At 35.9% G+C, this 21577-nt stretch overlaps 1 protein-coding gene across 1 annotated transcript in view; it reads left to right on the top strand.

Annotated features, from left to right (window-relative positions):
• The window catches only part of USH2A (usherin), a 681643-nt gene that overhangs the window by 492560 nt on the left and 167506 nt on the right, over positions 1 to 21577 (top strand). Inside the window, exons 47-48 of the mRNA XM_045081155.1 lie at positions 4696 to 4894; positions 8837 to 9005. Of these exons, the coding sequence (XP_044937090.1) occupies positions 4696 to 4894; positions 8837 to 9005 (368 nt within the window). The remainder of the gene's footprint in view (positions 1 to 4695; positions 4895 to 8836; positions 9006 to 21577) is intronic.

Here is a 21577-nt window from a genome sequence, read left to right as displayed (position 1 = left end):
ACCCCCATTCCAGCCTCCCGACACCCACATGATCTCATTTTCCAACATTCTGTCTCTTGCTCAGTCCAGTCCAGTCCTGTTAGATTTACTGACTCTTCAACAAGCCAAGCACATTGCTGTCTCTGTGCCTTTACACCTCCTGCTCCCTATGCCTAGAAACTCCTCTGGGTTTGCTTCTTCCCTTCTTTGAAATTTCTGCCTGGAAGACCCAGGCCTTCTCAGACCACCCACCCGACATATGATATAATTATGTGTTTCTTTACTGTCTTTCTTAACCAAGGAAAATTTAAGTTTTGTATAAAAAGAAGATTTCATCTGTCTTATTCACTGAAGAATATAGAACAGTGCCCAACATATAGGAGGCATTTAATAAATATTCACTAAATATTTAGTGAGAGTTTCTAAAACTCTCTTAGAATTCTGTTTATTTTGGGTTATTGGCTCTTTTGGGCCAATGTTAAAGAGCAGTTTTATCTTCAGAAATCAATAGACTCCTGATGTTCCCTTTAGAGTTGAAATACTTCCCACTTGTAAGTGGAGGAACTCATTATCTGTCATCCTGTTTGGGGCTGTAGTTCAAAATCCCATACAGGAGGGAAATCCCATTCAACATTCATTTGTCCTTGAGTTACTAATGTAGCTCACTGACATTTCTGTCTCTAACCTGTCAGGTCACTAATTCTCATGCGGCTTTATCTTCTGGTAGTGACAACACTGCACAGTCATACCACTTTGCTATCAAACGCCACATGGTATCTGAGGGACTCCATAAACTTTTTTCTTTTATTCAACTGTCCCTCCTTTATTGCCAGATGTAGCTTATTGATTCTGCAGGTTGGTCCCATCACTCTTCCATACACATGTAGGATGATGCCCACCCTTGACTTTGGCTTATGTTGATTTTCCTGCCATTTCCTTCCCGTCCTCATTCCTGAATTCAAGTCCACAGGCATTTGTCCCATGAGATCCTCACTGTTTAGTCTAGAAACGGTGATCTGTGCTTATGTGTGTTTTGTATTAACTATTACCCAAGGACTCATATTTTGTCTTTTGATTTTTTAGCTATTACAGGTTATGTTAAATATTCTCATAGATAATTAAATATGCAATGACTTGATTTGAGAGATGAGAGTTAATATTTTCATCATACAACATTTATTTAATCCTGTATTAAAAGTTACCTGATCATTTGTGATAGCCATAATCTGGAAGAATTTAAGTGTTACATAAATAACTGAGAAAAATAACCAAGTTAAATAAAGGGGGAAAAAAGTCTTTGTAAACATGATCAGGTAATCCAGATCCATAATCTAGACTGATATCTCAAAGTATATGAAGATTTTTTTTCTTTGGTTCAAACAAGAACATTTTGACAAAATGGTAATAAAATATTAAAGATACCAGGGAACCCTAATTCTTCATTAAAAAGTCTGTCTGACATGTAACATGTTAATATTCATCTGCATAAGGGTGGGTGATAAATGATTTTTTCCATACTCCTTTCTATCCTCAATGTTATTTTGTACTTCCCAAATTAAGAATTGAAAGTGGTGATTATTGTGGTGGTGGCCACAGTAGTATATAGTAGTAACAGAAGTAAAATAGTAGATGAACTAACAACGTGATGTAATTAAAAAAAAAAAAAAAAAAAACTCCAACTAAAATGTCTGAACAGTATCAACGAATCCATGTATCAAAATATGTATAGATATAATGGCTTTCATCTGAAACTTTATTAAGGTAGCTTAATTTTAGTCCCTAGTGTTCTGGAGTTAATTATACTCCAATCATGACTTTATGAACAGATCTACCCAAAAAATCCATTCAAGGACTTACAGTTGGTTGATTTTTCTGCATGAGCATACAGCCTTTACTAATCTATACCAAAAAGCTTCAGTTTGTTTCCCTGATATTTAACGTTCATGTCTATGGTATAAGAGTGTTTCTTCTATTTTACTCTTAAACATTAAAGGAATGAAACCATCAATCCAGATAATAGTGGTGCATATTTCTCAGAGATGTCTTTCATTTCAAATCAGCAACCAAAGGTTTTTCTGTGTCATTTTCCCGTTTCATTTCAGATCAGCAACCAAAGGTTGTTCCGTGTCATTTTCTTTGGTTCTAATGAGAGGTGTAGTATAGGTGTTAAACTTGTTACTCTTCTTTGATCATTTATCTTCTTGTATCTGATTCAGATCCTCAAAAGCAAAACTGTTCATGTTATCACTAAAAATATAAGTAGTCTCACTCCACACTTATTTTCTGCTAGAAGAAAAAGTTACAATGGTGTGGTATTCTACCTGGTGTTTTCTAGACTTTACTAATTCACTGGCTTTTGTAGAAAAGTCAGACCCTTGAATGTCACTTAAATGTAGTCTTTCCTGTGGTTGATTATGCAGTGAATACAAAAGAGGTATCTGGAAAATGTGGAATTAATTTTGAAAGTTGGATAAAGACCTTAGAATAATAATGGTGACTATACAAGTCACCTATGAAACTGTTCTCTTGTAGGTGACATTAATTTCCTATCTACAGAGTCTTATTAGTGAATGTGTTATGTTTGTACCCCCAAGAAAATGAAATAATGATTTTCTTTTTTTTTTTTTTTTAGCAGTCTATTAAAATGTCAAGGTTTATCTTGACTGCTGCTTTTTAACGTAAATGTTTGGGCTTAATTGAATTCCTAATATGTGATGTCACTTGGAATTCTGATAGGGTCCAGTAATTTTGCCTGTAAAGATACATTTCTTCTTAAAATGAAAGGTGTAAGAAAAATACCACTTAACACAATGGCAGAAAAGTGGTCACATAAGTTATTGTAAGATTTTTATTGTAAGAACTTTAAAGTATAGCTTATATAAGCTTATGTGTGCTTGCTCTCTTCCAAATTACCTACTGGAATGTTTTCTATGTAAAAGTGCCTGATAACTGTTTGTAATTGGTTAATTGTTATAGTTGGAAATTTTAGAATTATAAAAATAGAATTCATCTTGAATGTCAAAGTTCTACCCTTGTTTTGAAAATAATGAGAATAAAAGTAATTATTATTTTACATTTCCATGTAAAATAGGAAGGCTTCCTTTGCCATGCTAAAAAAATTCAAGAATATGTCATATTCAAATCTCTGGGACTTTATTAAAATTTTTAACTATTCTGCTTATAGAGCTTATTTTAAAAATGCTAAAGATAGTATGGTGAGTCATCTAGGCTGTATCATTCTGGCAAGTAGTCCTAACTGCAAAATGAAAGTTCTATGATATTAACATGAGAGCAAATCATCTTATTCAGGGTTGATTCCTAGTGGACAGCTTAATGTTATGATTTCATTTATTTCAACAAAAGAAATATTAATAGATCATTGAGACTGCAGTTAAGTTTTAGGTGAATACTATGCCCTTATTGTATACCAACCTCCCCCCAAAATAGTATACTCATATTTAGAATGATTGTTGCTCTACTTTTAAAAATCAAGCATCCCATAGAATACAATGATGTAAACATATTTGTTATGGGAATTTCCAATTCCTATATTTCTTGCCACAAAACATGTCCAACTATGATATTTAAAGAATTATTAGAGGGGCTCCTGGGTGGCTCAGTAGGTTAAGGTTCTGCCTTCAGTGTGGCTCATAATCTCAGGGGCCTGCGATCCAGCCCCATGTAGGTCTTCCTGCTCACTGAGGAGCTGCTTCTCCCTTTCACTCTCCTCTCCCCACCGCCCCATGCTCATGTGCTCTTTCTGTCTCAAATAAATAAATAATCTTTTAAAAAATTATTAGAGAAACAAATCTTTTTATATTAGTCAAATATCAAAATATGCCTAAGCAAAGTATATTTGGAAGGATATTACATTTAGTTTATCATGATATAATTTATAAATAATACATTTATCGATTTTTTTTTTTACCAGTTGGTAAGTTTATCCATGGATAATAAGATTTTGTCAATTTGCACATTTATATTGGCTTCAGGTAAAAAGACACCCAACAACAGCGGCTTAAGTAAATAGTTCCAGAGATTGTAAATGGTGGCTGGTGTTGGTTCACCTGTACCAAATATCATGGTGCCTCTCTTGGAGATTCTTATGATCTTTCTCAAGTGGCTGCAGTTGCAGTTGCAGTTGCTGAAGTTGCAGACATCATGTTTAACAGACAGGGAAAAGGGGCAGGTGATGGGGGTCAAGAAAGCTGAAATTGCCTAGGAACCTTCAGAGACCCTCACTGTGGTTTTCTAGCTACATATCTATGAACAGCTATGTGTGAGCTGGGAAAGGAAGGCAAAGGAGATGGGGATTTTAAGGATAGATGAGGTCTGCAACATGTTCTAATTTCCACCTTATTTACCACCTTTTCATATTACCTGTGTCTTATTTTTCCTTGTCCAACCAAATTTTCCTGTTGGTTTTCCTGATTAACCAAAACAGTGGTACTCTCCTGTCTCTGTAGTTTAGAGTGGGAGATCACTGGACTCTCGTCATATGTTATCCTCCCAAAAGCTTCCATGGTTTTCATGGATTCTCTAAACATACTGTATGGTAGTTGTATATATTCTTTTGCTGCAGCTTCTTAATTAAGAAGTTCTTGACAAAATGGACCTTTTGACCAATCTGGGAGATTAACTGGAAGTACATGAGGCTGAGAGCAGTGATGTTAAATGTTATCTTTTCAGAGGTATTGATTATTCTATCCATTGCAGATCCCTTCAAGTTGATTGGATGTCTCCAGGGAAGCCAAATGGTATCATTCTTGGATATGATGTCTTACGTAAAACATGGCTTTCATGCCCTAAAACCCAGAAGTTAAGAAAGGACCACAGGGGCGAGGTATGCAAGGCAGTGAAGTGTCAAAAACCTAAAAGCATCTGTGGACATAGGTGCTATTCTCCGGAAACTAAGGTATATCTTTTCATATGAGTCAGCAAAATATGTTTTTCTCACTAAACACTCCTGGTGAAATCACTTGCTTCCTAAACCATGATTTGTCATAATCAATTTTTCCACTAGTCTATCAGGAAGACCCCAAGGAAAAGAAAGGATGCTCATAAAAACCCTTCCTCCTCATGAACATCTTAGCCTTCTCATTTTTTATCATCTTCACAGGAAATATTAGTTTATTGAAATGGCAACGAACTCCCGAATTTGTATTTGATTGAATGACTTGAATTTTCCTTGCAACAAATCCATTCAGCTACAACTGGCTGTTAGTTTCCATGACACTGATGAGTAACTGTGAGCAGGACCTTCCATGGTTTGGCGGAAATATTTTAAAATTATGGCCATGTGCAGATTAATGTTCATATTAGTTGCAGTTTAGGAATCAGATCAATAACACAGCCAGACAGGAGTTTGCAAATGGCTTTTATTGACAAATGATGCAGAGAATCCTTACTTTGAAGGTAGGATTTCACCTAATGAAATAATGTTCCTGTTTGTCAACAACAACACCACACATTTAATGTACTAAAGCTGTTACTAAATTCAAAAGATTCACCGCAAAAAGACACAGTAATTAAGGAAGTGAGTTGTTGAAGCAATATGGATCAAAATACAAATTATTACAGCTGACACTGGCCAAGCAGTGGCTATCATCTAAGAAATGTTTTAAATCTAGCAGTTACTATCTATACTTTTTTTTGGTACATAGTCTCCTGAATTGCCATTATGCCTAAGTTTTGCATTATTTTAGGCCATTAAATGTACACTATGTGATGAACATACCTCCATAAAATAAAATTAAATTCAGGATTTTTGAAGGGAAAAATGCTGGAATAAATTTGCCCATTAAAAAAATGTTCTCTGGGAGAAAGAAAGAAATCTTCGATGCATTAAGCAAAGGCTTATTTTTCTTTTTAAGGATTAAGGACATACACAGGTATTGACAGTTAAAGAGAATAAAGGAAGTCAATTAAAATCTCAAGAGAAAGCAATCGTTTGTAAATTTCTGTTTAGAGTTAACTATGAATATATATTTCTTGGGTGAGAAGTTGGAAAGAGACAGAAAAGAGACTAAGAATTGTTAGGCTAAATCACCACAATATCAGGAGGACTAGAAATACATATGCAAAACTTACCATTTATTCAAACCCCAGTGATCATCAGACCTGGAAGGCTTATTAAAACACGGATTGCAGGTCCCACCCTCAGGAACTCAAATTTGGTAAATCTTGGGTGGAGTGTGAAAATTTGCATTTCTAACATGTCCCCAGGTGAATCCTTTGCATCTGTTTCAGGAACTGTATTTTGAGAATCACTACATTATAGACTTGCTTTAGGAAAACTGTAGAACAAGGAAAAGGCTATTCAGATATGAGGTACACACTTATCAACTCAAGTTAGTGAAATTTCCGTTTATGTTTTCTGAGACAGCTAACTTGAAACTTGAATTAGAAATTAAGAAATAATTCTGTTTACGTGGAGACCTCCCGAGAGAAATAATTGCTTGAGCATATCACTTTGGGGACCCACCAATGATCTGAACCAAAAGGCACTCGAAAAAATTCACAAGTTTCATGTGGCTAAAGGAGCCTGAGAATGGCAGTGGGAAGATGGGATGAACCAGTTCTGATGCACCCACACTAAATACACCTTCCGGTGACGATCCCACCACACTAAATACACCTTCCGGTGACGATCCCACCACACTAAATACACCTTTCCGGTGACGATCCCACCACACTAAATACACCTTCCAGTGACGATCCCACCACACTAAATACACCTTTCGGTGACGATCCCACAAGAAAATGATAAGGACTAGAGAAGCTTACTGAAGAAAACGACTAGATGTACTTCAATGTCTAGAAATTCTCTTCATGAGAATTGGACTTGAACAAATCCTTTAAGACCACACGACAAAGAGCAAGATTTTAGGTCACTGTCATAAAACTAGAAGAAGGTGAGCATTGTTTTTCCCCTGAAAGCAAAAATGACCAGCATCCGTAAATCCCCAAATAAACACATGGCAATTTTGTGCTTAAGTCTTACACATGGGTCATAATTTCAAATTTACTTTTCACACAGAGTATGGCATCAAAGAGAAGGTCACCCAGTTTATCTCTGGCATGAGACTAATTCTGAATCCTTACTGCTAATAATGAAAGACCCCCCCCCCCCCCTGTCGTTAACTAATTAACTGCTCTTTTGTTGTGTAAGAGTACCCCCTCCTCCCCTTGCAATGAAAAGACCCTTCCCCCAGGGTTGAATTCAATGTAACTGCTCTTTTGCCTTTCTGTAACCCCTTGGCTTTTAGGGCATGACACTTGTCTCCTGTTTGAACAAGATACCTTCTCCTAATAGCCGAGGCATGGTCACATAGGCAAGGGGGCTGCATGGTCACGTAGGTCACGTAGACAGGGGGCTGCATAGTCAGGTAGGCAGGATGTCTTTCTGCTGAGTAATAAGGTCAAACTTCCCCTCTTTGTTTCCCCTTCCCGCCTTTCTCTTTGCGCGAGGGGGTCTTCCAAAGCCAATCCGCTAACACCAAGTATGCCTTTTTTCAAATGTTCAAATTGTCAGCCAATCGGCCCCGTCCCATCCGGGACTTGTTTGTACCTGTCTATAAAAATCCTGCACCACCCCAGCCGGGTGTGCTCAGCTAGCAGGAGCTGCTGACCACCTGCAGGCGCGCGCTGACCACCCGCAGGCACCTGTGTAACAATAAAGAACCTTTTGCTGCCTGCGTAACAATAAAGAACCTCTTGCTGTTTGCATCCTGTGGCAGTGTTGAATTCTTGGGTAAGGGGATCCGCGGGTCTTTCAATAACTAAATACAGAAAAGGAAATTTATCACAGTTGATTTAGCATGGCTACCTGCAGGGGTAAACTTTGAATTTAAGAGCGCTGTTTCTTTGTTCTTTGATAATTTTTGAAAAATGAATGAAGTACTACACTAGTGGTGTTTGAAGACTTAGCCCACGTTCTGCCACTTTATACTGAGCTTGATTCACGAGTTGGTGCAAGCTAGAAATAGCGATGTGCAAAATGGAAAAAGAGAAGCACCTTTAAATAGTGGTTGATTTTGCCTGCCACAGGAAGCTTCTATCTAATTTACGTGACTTATGCCAAGTGTAGGTTCTGAGGCTACATTTCAGCAACTATTTAGCATTTGATTTGTTATATATACAGAATGTCAGTCTCTCAGACCTCAAGTGAGCATGCAAATAATTATTTGATTGTTCAAGCACATAATTTCTTCTACAGCTCCTGGAAAAAAACACATCATTAAAAGGGCTTTTCAAAATTAATTTCCATATAAATTTCTTTTTTTAATATGGTGGCCTATGACATATACATATATATGTCATATATATGTGTGTGTATGTGTACATGTATATATATATATGTAAATGTGAGAGTCTGTTGAGATTACCTTGTCTGAAGATTGGGTTTGTAAATAAATGATCATATAAATTATAAGGAAAAGGCTATTTATTTAAAAAAAGCAAAGATCGATGAGAGAGAGGTTTCCATAAATGTGTTTTCAAATTAAACACTGATTAAAATAAAAACACATATATGAAGGCAATTTTTCACTTGCAATTCTAAATCCTCTTTACATTGGGAGCATTGACATTCAAAAGAGAATTCATATTTATAGAGTGTGATAACAGAGCACAAAACATGCTTGAAGTCTAAAAAAGCTACATTGTATCATAGCATATATAAAATTTAAACGATACTGGGAAAATGCATTTTTCAAACTTTTGAATTTTTATCATTAATATACTACATTTGGTCTCAGGTCAAGGGCAACTAGAGTATAATTGTATCACATGAGATAGGATGGTCTAGTACTTTTAATTAAACTGATACTTCTTTAACCCCAATTCCTATCTTCAGGTTTGCTGTAATGGAGTTCTCTACGACCCCCAGCCTGGGCACCACTGCTGTGAAGAGAAATATATCCCATTCATTTTGAATTCAACTTCGGTTTGTTGTGGCGGCCGAATACGAGAGGCTCAACCAGATCATCACTGCTGCTCTGGGTATTATACCAGAATTCTACCAGGTGAGGATCATTTCCAGGTGTGCTCAGTGTTGGAGAGCGAGAATCCCTGTCCTCTTCAAGCATCTTCTAGCTGGACTAAAACCAAATTGACAGGGAACTGATTAACAGGAGAAAATCAATTTTAATAATGTGCCTACCAGGAATCCACACAAACGATGAAATTCCAAAGACAGTGAGGACAGTCAGGCAAAATGAGGTCTATATGTCATTCTGAACTAAGGGGGAGGGGGTAGGGACCTGGGACATCAGAGGAAAGGAATGTATTCACAGAGCAACAAGAAGAAAAGCAGATGTTTGGTAATTAGTTGTTTGCCCTGCCGTACAGATGGGTCACTCAGATGAAATTTATCTCTCCTAATAATCCCTATTCTGGGAAAGACAGCCAATTTGGATTCTTCTATGTATTTAAGGGAGGGGCAAAAGTTTCTCTTCAGCCTTCATGGTCTCGATTGCCTTTAGCTTAAAAAAATCTTCATGCCAGAATGGGCCATCTTGGGCGGCTGCCCTTGGCCCTTACATCAGTAGTCTGGGAACCTGAAAAAGCCAATCCATGACTCATGCCCATCAACTATTTCAAGCATCTCCTCAACAAAAATTGAATGACTAACACATAACCAGCCGCCTGCTTTTAAATATCATTTCTTCTTTCAGCTTTGTTGAAATCTAAGCAAGACTAGGTAGGTACTAAAAGAGAAGGAACACAAGGGACTTATGGTATCTACCACATAAGGAACTTTATCAAGACCTGGTAAATCCCTTTATTTTTCACTTTATTTCTTCCCATGGCTAAGCATTTTCACCATCAATTCTGTGAATTTCTAAGTGTTCCACCCCATGAAGCCATTCTTCATTTCCTCCATTCCTATTCTGGACTAATCATGCATTGATTGATTATAAACACAAATTCTGTTTATCGGAGACTAGTCCACTGTCTGTGGTGGGGCAGAAAGAAGGTTGCTGCGAAGAACAGCAAAGAGAGACTTTTCCCTCCTCGCACTCCCGTTTTCTTTCTTGTTTTGAGTGACCAAATATGCACTGTCCAAATTTCAACCACACGAAACTATACAAATTGAGAATAAAGATGATAACATTTGGTATTTCTCTGGCAGGCTCTGTATTTAAAGGTTTTACATATGATACCTTATATACTTCCCACAACTATAGGATATTGGTATTTTATCTAAAGTGTATAAATAAGGAAACAGATACAGAAAGGATCGATAACAAAAGCAGGCTCAGAGACGTGGGAGTGGAAGAGTTGGAGGGTAGATCTGCGCATGCCTTTCCAAAATCCATGCTCAGCTCGACTTACTCTTTTTTTTTTTTTTTGAATCTGTTATTTACTTTATTTTTTCCAAGTTTTTATTTAAATTCCAGTTAGTTAAGATACAGTGTAATATTAGTTTCAGGTGTAGAACTTAATGATTCATCACTTGTATATACTCGGTACTCACACAACACCCACCACCCATTTTATCCATGCTCCCCCTGACCTCCCTTCCAGCAAAGCCCTCCAGTTTGTTTTCTGTAGTTAAGAATCTGTGCACCCTAATGTTTATAACAGCATTATCAGCTATAGCCATTTATGGAAAGAGCCCATATGTCCATTGACTGATGAACAGATAAAGAAGATGTGGTATATGGATTATTTCTTAGCCTTCAAAAAGAATAAAATCTTGCTATTTGCAACCCAGTGGATAGAGCTAGAGAGTATAATGCTAGGCAAAATAAGTCAGACAGAGAGAGACAAATACCATAGATTTCACTCATCTGTGGACTTTAAGAAGCAAAACAATGGGGGAAAAAGAAAAGTCAAATATTTTTTCTTAGAAACCAAAATATGTTAATATATGTTAACATAGTTTTTAAAGTGACTATTTCAGACTTCTAAATCTCTTCATTACTGCCACTGACAGTTACTATTTATCCTGAGAAAGCCATTGACAATACAGATTTTTTTTTCTACCACCTAAGTTTAATGCCTGTGTCTTCAGAAGTGAAGAAAACAGATATGGGATAAAGAGAAGATGTCCGAGAAAAGCTGAATGCTTCAGGATACCTAGTTTAACTAGGAATTTATGTTAAACATACAGTTAATTCAGGTTATTGTTCAGTGTACCTTTGTGTTTGGCATAAATATGCTTATCCAACATATGTGAGAGTGAAATCTCTTGTAAAAATACTAGAGCAAAAAGGGAAGGTGAGGTCATTAAATATATGCAAGTTTATTCAAGGCAGAGACTCTCTAATCTTCATAATTTTTCCTTAATACTAATAGACAAATCTGTCTTTATAGCCATGCTGTTCTTATTCTTTTGCAAAATATACTTTCATAATTTAACTCCTAATCAACTAGATTTTCCAAGTAAGAAAAAACAATGGTGTTGGAAATAAGGATTTTGTAGAAAAGGATAACTTCTTTCTCCTGAAATTATCGTGTTAACAACTAATCAAACTCCGCCAAATGCTTTACTCTCTCAAAATAGTTTACACTTTGGGAGTTTTCTACTACATTTCCTATTTTCTTTCCCCTGCAAAAATTTGCCCTGAAAAATATAATTATATAGATGCGATGGGCATGTTCTGTTGTCTTCTTTCCTGTTGTTTAGACTAATGGACCATACCAGGATTTTCTCTAATTCTAACATAGAACTAAATAATAGGGGTTTTATTACCAAGTCTCATGAAAATTTTTGATATTAGGATTTGCAGTGAACTGTTGAAACTAAGAAAATATTCTCTGTCCCTTAACATTGATGAAAAATCATTGGTTATATTCATCATGTCTGTTAACTCTTAGATTTGCATTTCACCCTTCTCAGTCCTAACACAACTGTCAGATTTCAAGCTAAGAAAACAATCTAATTAAAAGAAAAAAATTCCAAGGTTCCTGGGTGGCTCAGTCAGTTGAGCATCTGACACTTGGTTTTGGCTCAGGTCATGATCTCAAGGTTGTGGGATCATGCTCAGCACTTCAGTCCGCTTAAGACTCTCTCCCTCTTCCTGGGCCCCTCCCTGCCCTTGTAGTCTCTCTCTTTCTTAAAAAAAATAAAAAAGAAAAGAAAAGAAATTCAAATAATCTTAACTCTTTTTTCCTGAAGATAAAATAAACCATGAAAATCCAAAAGTCATTTATTGACATTATACAAAACTTTTTAATAAGTAATTTTTGAAGCAAGAGTTTTCAAAACCTTCCTGATCTGTATATGACACATGCTCATTCAAAACTCAAACATTTCAGTAACTTCCAAACTGTTGAGCATGGTCCATATCTGGATTCCTTTTAAGTAGTTCATTTATCACAGTATTAGAATGCCTACCATAGTGTCAAGGGAAAAAAATGCAATCTCATGGGATAATCAAAGAGAGTGTTTTGCTGCAATCATTAATCTCAATGTACCTAAATGAAGAGATTATATTGTGACCTCTGTCCTCAGCCAATGGTCTTTGTTAACTACTTTAACACTGTTTACATCAAGAAAGAAAGCATAGTGACCCCAAACCATTTTGTATCTAAATGCAATTAAAATTCAATCAGTACTCTGTCAGTTCCAGGCTAAGATGGATATAGGCATTTTGATATTTATAGATAAGTCTGAAATATTAGTTAATAATATTTACTTCGTATTTTTCTCACAACTTTCCTTTATAGCACTCTACAACAAAGAGTGGCAGAGGAAAGAATGCTTATTCCACTCCCCTTTTTTTTATAAATATGCTAATGACCTCAAGCTAAATGTTAATGTGGGTCATTCTTTGATAAGAATAACAATTAACTGTGAAGACTGCATGGTAGCTTTTAGAGAGAAAACATTTCAAGCCTGTCGTGGAATAGATTCATTTTGAGAGGTTAATGAGAAGGTGACTGATCCTTGTATCTTACGTCTAATAGACCTTTTTTGAGGGAAAAAAAGGATCAGTTTTGGTTCTCATTGATATAATCCACATCTCTTTTTATAAAGCATTTTCTTCTGTCAGTGACTGAATAAGAAAATATCTAAACTAATTAATATTTGTTATCCTAAAAACTGGCTTTAAAAAATGTTGGTTTTCCCCAATATATAGATTTTCCCATACACACACACACACACACACACACACACACACGCACACACACACACACACAATGTTTACACACACACACACACACACACACACACACACAATGTTTCTTCTAAACCCACAGTTGTCCTAAATGATATTTAACTAACTATGCTGCCCCTTTACCATGTGGTAGGTTATGTTAAAGTTTGCCAAGAAAATACACTGATTTCTGGCTGTGGAGATTTAAAAAACATGCAACCACATTTGAGACCAAGTTTCAAAATCCTTTTACCCAGAGGATGGTAACAAGTACAATGACTTCACTGCTCACAATAAGGTCTTTCCTCCTTTTTTGGCCTCTAGTAGAAGAAAAAATTAGAATTTCCTTCTGCTTATGCATACCGTGTTTTAGGATCCTTTCACTCTCTCTCTCTCTGACAAATAAATAAGTAAAATCCTTAAGAAGGAAGGAAGAAAAGAAGGAAAGAAGGAGAGAGAGAGAGAGAGAGAAAGAAAGGAAGGAAGGAAGGAAGGAAGGAAGAAAAGTGATGCCTGGATGGCTCAATCTATTAAGCATCTGCTTTTAGCTCAAATCATGATCCCACATGATCCCATGTCCTGGGATGGAGTCCTGTATTGGGCTCCTTGCTCAGCGAAACCCTGCTTCTCCCTCTGCCTGCTGCTCCCCCTGCTTGTGCTCTCTCTCTCTCTCTCTGACAAATAAATAAGTAAAATCTTTTTTTAAAAAGGATCCTTTTAAAGACTGTCAACTAAGCCAACTGTCCCCTACATTCCAGGATTTCATACCTTCAGAGAAAACTGATTATGCCCTGACCCACTCCTTGGTAATTTCCCTAGAGAAATGAAAACTTGTGTTTATACAAAACCTGCTCACAAGTGTTTATAGCAGTTCTACTCATAATTGCCCAAAACCAGAAATAGCTCAAATGTCCCTCAGTGGGTAAAGGAACAAACTGTGGTGTATCCACACAAAGGAATACTACCCAGGAATCAAAAGGAACAAACTACTAATAAAAACCAGAAAGATACTATGCTGAGTGAAAGAAGCCAGTCTTGGGGCTCCTGGGTGGCTCAGTCCATTAAGTGTCTGCCTTCAGCTCAGGTCATAACCCCGGGGTCCTTGAGATCAAGCCAGACATCAGGCTGCCTGCTCAGTGGACAGCCTGCTTCTCCCACTTCCTCTGCTGCTACCCCTGCTTGTGCTCACACTCTGTCAAATAATAAATAAAATCTGAAAGAAAGAAAGGAAAGGAAAGGAAAGGAAAAACAGAAGAAAGAGAAAAGAAAGGAAAGGCAAAGGAAAAGGAAGAAGCCAGGCTCAAAAGTTATGTCCTGGGAGATTCCATTTATATGACATGTGAAAGGACAAGCTGTGGCGATGGGGAACAAATCGGTGGTTGCCAATGGTGACAGATGAGAGGAGGCATGACTGAAAGAATAGTATAGAGTTCGGGGGAGTGATGAAACTCATCTGTATCCTAATTGTATCTTTATGTTAAAATTCATAGAATTATGCATCACCCCAATAGGTCAATTTTAAATGGGTGATTTTTTAAATAAAATGTTAAAAAATGTTAAAGTCATATGCCTTAGAATTCTATTTCTATTCTATAAATAGGAAAAGAAAGACATAGGAACAAGATCAAGTCACTCTGTTAGTGGAGACTGAAATTTATATGATTAAAAATTAGATTGATCCATTAGAGATACTGTATTATATAATAATGTGATGACTTCATACATGTAATTTAATATGCTTTTCTGGCATATTGGTAGAGCAGAAAGAAAGAAAATTTATCTCCATTAAAATTACATTGAAAATTCCTATTTAAAGAAAGCAAGCAAAAACGTCCCAGTTAGAGACTAAGGTCGTTATTTCAGGTAATAATGTATATGATCATATTCTAATAAAAGAAAATTCTGTATAGGGGTTTGCTGGTTTGATGCTGAGTAACGATTGGATAAAAATGACAGACTTTGGGGTCAAACTGCCTGGCTTCACATCTCATTTCTTTCACTTATTAGTTGTTTGACCTTCATTAGGTTATTTAAACTAAGTAATATTAGTGGGAAATTTATGTCTCTGATTTCTGGAATTAGACCCCCCAAAGTTTTCGTGTGCAAATAGAAGGAAAGGTTGATAAGAATTGGGGAGCATTAGAGTACATGAGGTTAAGAGGCATCCTGTAGGTGACAAGAGATAGTCTCTTATGAATTATTCTAGAGCAAAGACTCAGTTGTGTCCACTTTTATCCAATTCTGTTAAAGGGCAACCAGTTCGTAAAAGCTAAGAATCAAATGTCTAATGGACATTGAGATCCTATGAGCCCAGGAATCCTCATTGATTCTTGTTGATTCTAAGAGACCAAGCAATCCTTTATCTAAGCTGGCTTTCAGCATTTGACTAGGGAAGTCACAAATAGCTTCCAACCTTTAAAGAGAAAGAGACTTTCTATTTTGCATGACCTCACAGTTTCAAATCCAGACCCTAGGAAATGCGCTTTGTTCTGAAAACACGGATGCTTGGAAACTATGTCATTTCTGTGCTACCACTGTCAACAAATACAGAGAATCAATTTGTCAAGCTTTCACAGGAACATAACGGAAGATCATCCACACATTGTGTAAGAGTGCAGTTTTAAAGCGGAAACCAAGTATCTTTAGTGTATTACTTTCCTAGGTTACCAGAAACGTGGTGGCTTAAAACAAAACAATTTTATTACCTTACATTTCTCATGGTCAGAAGTTCCAAATGGGTCTCAATGGGCCAGAAACAGTGTATCAAGCCAGACTGCCTTAAAGAATCCTTTTCCACCTCGTAGAGGCCGCCCACACATTCCTTGACTAGGGGCCTCCTACCATCTTCCAGCCTTGCGATAGTACTCAGTCCTTTCTCACATAGCATTATCAAGCTCAATTCCATCATGCTGCTTTAATCCCCTTTGGTCATTAACATAACATATTCGCAGATTCCAGAGATTAGTACATGGACATCTCTGGGAGGTCATATTCTGCTTATCACTCTAATGCTATGGTAAAATAATTATGAAAATTAAAGTGGCATTTCTGTAAACTCTTGGGGCATAATTATCCCAAGTGAATAAAAAAAGATACTGGGAGTGTGAGTGCAAGAGTATATGAAAAACTGCTACCCATAGATCTATGACTCTAAGCAACTGTCGCAGGGACTAGAGAGAGGATGGTATTAGGTTGGGAACTATGGGAAGTGAGGAAGCACAATCTTGTTAATGGCCCTTAAATCTTGGACAAAGTAGTATACAAGTCATTTATTTTTTGGATGGAATGAATGAGATATTATAAGGATTACAATAGGGAATAAGAAGTCTTTTCTGGAGTTATGTGGGTACAATGGACCAGATTTTTTTCAACAACCACCATTTGTTTTTTAGTGAATTTTTAGCCAGTTTCAAGAAGGACATAGATTTATAGAGACCTTTAAGGGTTTAACCTCTTCTATGAATCCCATATCTAAACTCTCTTTGCCCCAGTGACTCTTGAAGACAGATTCAAGGTCTGAGATGTAGATCATGAAGTCATCAGGAATTAGATAGTTAGCCTGTGCCATCATCAAATTATAGGCTGGGGATTCTGCTGGGAGTTCAAGAAATAGGTTTGTGTATACACATTTAGTCCTAGCATCCCATTAACAAAAAAAATTTCCTCCCATCAAATGCACCAAAGTGGAAAAAATACAAAGTTAGCAGAAAAGTATTTTGATTAAAGAGAAGACAAAGACAAAGGGAGAGTCTGGAATGTATTTGAAATGTCTACCTCTGAGACAGGTTATTCCTAGGAAGGAATGATAGAAACATAGTAGAATTTATAACAGTGTAACCCCAATATCAATTAGATATGAAAACTTCAGTTTCTACCACTGCATGAAAAGTTCTCTTTTTTTGTGGTAAAGGCAGTTATGGATTGACCAGAGCAGCTGCTTTAACAGAAAGAGGTTCTTGTGCCAGCCAGTGTTTGTCTTTTTCCTTTTTAAATTCTTTCTAGCTAAAGTAGAGCAAATGTTCTTCCAGTGTCCCCTTTCCTTACAAAAATGACATTCGTCTTTGTGTAGACTAGACATGGATATGTCCTTGTACATCCTTTATTTAGTTGCTTAATCTGAAATCTATTAATTTGATCCATTTTTTTCTTTTTTGTGAGCCAAAGTATCTTCCAAGTGCTCACCAAGTTCTTCTAATTTAGAGAGAAGACATCGTCTACTATCCTATCTTCTGATTTCCAAGGAATTATTGAAATCTTGACTTCCACTGAGAACAGAGTATTCCTTCTGGTAGCTAAGTGGTCTCTGAAACTAGGCATGGAATTATGTTTCCCCTGTTTATGGAACTGGACTTTTTTATTGTAGTAAAGTATACATAACAAAATTTATAATTTTCACCATTTTAGGTGCGTATTTCAACAGCATTGAGTATATTCACATGGTTGTGCAATCACCACCACCACCATTTCCAGAACATTTTATCTTCCCAAACTGAAACTCTGTTTCCATTAAACATTAACTCCCTGTTGTCCCTAGCCCCTAGCCCCTGACAATGACCATTCTATTTTCTGACTCTATAAATTTGACTACTCTGTGTCCTTCATATACACATACTATGTTTTCAGGGTTCATCTGTATTCTAAAATATATGAGAATTTCTTTTGTCTTTCAGACTGAAAAGCATTCCATAGTATGGATATACCACATTTTCTTTGTCCATTCATCTACTGATGAATATTTGGATTGTTTCCACCTTATGACTTTTGTGAACAATACTGCTATGAACATTGGTGTACAAATACCTGTTTGAGTCCTGCTTTGCTTATATATTTTTTTAACTTTATACTCAGAAGTGAAATTCCTGAATCATAAGAAAATTCTGTGTGAAATTTTTTGAGGAACTGCCTTAGTGTTTTTCACAGAAGCTATATTATATTATATTCTCCACAACAACGTGCAATTTATTATATGCAAAAGACCCAACTTCTCTAATTCCTTGGTAACATATTATTTTCTGTTTCTTTATTTTATAATAGCTGTTCTTTCTGACTATAAAGTAGTATCTCATAGCGATTTTGGTATGCATTTTCTTAATAATTAAAAATATTCAACATCTTTCCATATGATTAGTGGCCATCTGTACATCTTCTTTGGAGGAATATCTGTATGAGTCTTCTAGCCATTTTTTTAATGGGTTGTTTGTGTTTTCATTGCTGAGTCACAGGAATTCTTTGGAAATTTGGGGTGTTTGTCCCTTATCAGTTATATAACTTACAAATATTTTCTCCTATGGTTTGCCTTTTTATACAGTCATTAATGTCTTTTGATGCATAACACTTTTAAATTTTGATGAGGTGCAATACATCTATTTTTCTTCTGTTGCCTTGTACTTTTGATGTCATAATCAATAAATTATTGCCAAGTCCAATGTCTTGAAGATCTCCCCTTATGTTTCTTCTAAGAATTTTGTAATTTTATCTTTACATTCAGGTCTTTGGTCCATGTTGAATTAATTTTTGTACATGATATAAGATAAGGATTCAACTTCATTCTTTTGCAAGTGAATATTTTTTTTCCAAGGACCATTTGCTGAAAAGATAGTCCTTTCATCATTGAATGGTCTTGACACCCTTGTTGAAAATTATTTGGTTATTTTTGTAGTTTCATTTCTAGGCTCTCTATTCTGTTCCGTCAGTCTGTATGTCTGTCTTTGTACCAGGACCACACCATTTTGATTATTAATTGTATCTTTGTAGTATTGATTGTATCTTTATAGTAAGTTTTGAAATGAGGAAGTGTGAGACCTCCAACTTTGTTTTTTTTTTTCAAAATTGTTTTGGCTATTTGGGGTTCTTGAGATTCCATTGCAACTTGGGGATAGATTTTCTATTTATGCAAAAAATATTGTTGGGATTTTGATAGAGATTGCATTGAATCTGTAGATCACTTTGGGTAGTATTAACATCTTAACAGTATCATCTTCTGATCCATGAACATGGGATGTCAAATTTATTTGTGTCTTTTTTAATTTATTTCATCAACCTTTTGTAGTTTTCAGTGTTCAAGTCTTCTACCTTCTTGGTTAAGCTTATTCTTAAGTATTTTTTAAACTATTGTAAATGGAATTACTTTTTTAAAAAATAATTTCCTCTTCAGATTGTTCAGGTTTTGTGTATAGAAACACTAATTTTTATGTGTGGGTTTTGTATCCTGCAATTTTGTTGAATTCTTTTATTAGTCTTAACAGGTTTCTTGTGGAATCTTTAGGGTTTTCTACATATAAAATTGCATTGCTATAAACAGAGATAATTTTACTCCTTCCTTTTTGGTTGGGATGTTCCTAATTTCTTTTTCTTGTCTAATTGCTCTGGCTATAAGTCCCAATATTATGTTGAATAGAAGTGGCAAAAGCTGACAGCCTTGTCTTCCTGATCTTAAGAGAAAAACTTTCACTGTTGATTATAATGTTAGCTGTGGGTTTTTCATATATGCTCTGTTTTGTGTTGTGGTAGTTTCCTTCTATACCTGGTTTATTTAATGTTTTTATAATAGAATAGTGTTGAATTTTGTCAAGTGTTTTTTCTATGTCATTTGAGGTAATCTTGTGTTTTTCTTTATTCATTCTGTTAATATGGATATATCACACTGACTTTCATGTACTGAACCATCTTTGCATTCTTTTCAGGAATAAATCCCACTTGGTTATGTTGGATAATCATTTAAATATGCTCTTTAGGGGCACCTGGGTGGCTCAGCGGGTTAAAGCCTCTGCCTTCGGCTCAGGTCATGATCTCAGGGTCCTGGGATCGAGCCCCGCATCGGGCTCTCTGCTCAGTGGGGAGCCTGCTTCCTCCTCTCTCTCTGCCTGCCTCTCTGCCTACTTGTGATCTCTCTCTCTGTGTCAAATAAATAAATAAAATCTTTAATAAATAAATAAATAAGTAAATATGCTCTTTAATTCAGTTTGCCAGCATTTTGTTAGGATTTTTACATCAATTTTCATAAGGGATATTGGTCTGTAGTTTTTGCTTTGTTCTTTCTTAAATTATCTTGTCTGGTTTTGGCATCAGGGCAAAGCTGACCTCATAAATTTTGTTAGGATGTATTTATTCTTCTTCAGTTTCTTAGAAGAGTTTGAGAAGGATTAATATCAATTCTTTAAATGTTTGGTAAAATTCACCAGTGAAACCATCTGGTCTAGAGTTTTTCTTTGTTGGGAGATTTCTAATAAGTGATTCAATCTTGTTAATAGTTATAGGTCTTTTCCAAATTTCTATTTCTTCATGATTCAGTCTTTTAGGTTGTGTATTTCTAGTAATTTGTACATTTCATCTACTATAATGGATTTTTGACCAATGAATATGGATAAGAAAGACTTCAAGGATACCTGCTAGGCATTCTTGTTCCTATTTTTTTATGTTCTTTACATATGTATCCATAGATAAATATTACCCCATATTTTTAATATCATTTTGGTAAGCAAGTCATCTTGTTTTTACTAACCAAGCTTTAGAATATTTCGACCTCAAACATAGATAAACTATTTGATAAAGATCAGGAAGTCCAGGACCATAAATTCTTAAGGGAATCCTAATTATTTTAGTGAATTTGAGTCTTCCTTTTATTAAGGTTTGGCATGTCATTAACTAGATTATGTAAATCTTATCTGGATCATGGTTTAGAGCTTTAAGACCTTCCAGAGGCTGGCCAATATACTTATAGACCTTATAAGATAAAATGAGGGAATATTGTCCAGGGAGAAAGATATATTTTAAAGGGTGAAGTGAAGAGAGGAGGATCTGTTGAAGACACAAAAAAAGAAGAGTTAGGCAAGAGGGAAGAGAGAGTCAGGGTCCAAGGGTTCAGAAAGGAGGTCAACTGAGAGTTAGGTCATGAGCTAGAGAGGAGCAATACAGTTTTAATTTTAGATCCACCAAGTTGTTAGTAGTCCTTTCCAAGGTATCCTTAAAAGATGAAAAATTATTTTTTTTGTCCTTTGGAGTTGTTCTGTCTTTTAGAGCATCTTCCTACCCCCACAAATGCTGCCTATTGACATTTATAAAATTTAAACTTTGGTACCATGGCACTAGGCAAAAGACTATCTTATTCTTTTTTCAAGTTTCCTGGAATATCATGCAAAGGGAGCATGTGGGTGCAACTACATTAGTGAAATTCAGTGTCTTCCACAGCCCAGCAAAGTACTGATGTGCTGACTTGAATATAGTATTTTTATCTCCTCTCTTTTAATTGATCTTCACATTGAAAGTATTTTGTTTGCTTAAATGATTATAAATTGGTTAAAAAAACATAATCTAGGGAATCCAACTTTTAGGTTAATTTCTGAATCCACTCCACTTTCCAGAAAAATACATGACATAGATAGAAAAGTATTTGTGGACAAACTTTTTTGTAATGTTACTTAATCACGTTACCAGACCTAATGTACACATTTCTTAGGGGTGAGAGAGGAAATAGGCAGCATAGCGTTACT

This window comes from Mustela putorius, unplaced genomic scaffold (assembly GCF_011764305.1).
Source record: "Mustela putorius furo isolate JIRA1106 unplaced genomic scaffold, ASM1176430v1.1 tig00000508_pilon_pilon_pilon, whole genome shotgun sequence".
Taxonomy (NCBI): domain Eukaryota; kingdom Metazoa; phylum Chordata; class Mammalia; order Carnivora; family Mustelidae; genus Mustela; species Mustela putorius.
The sequence above is the reverse complement of the archived record's forward strand: the minus strand, read 5'-3'. Positions and strand labels throughout refer to the sequence as shown.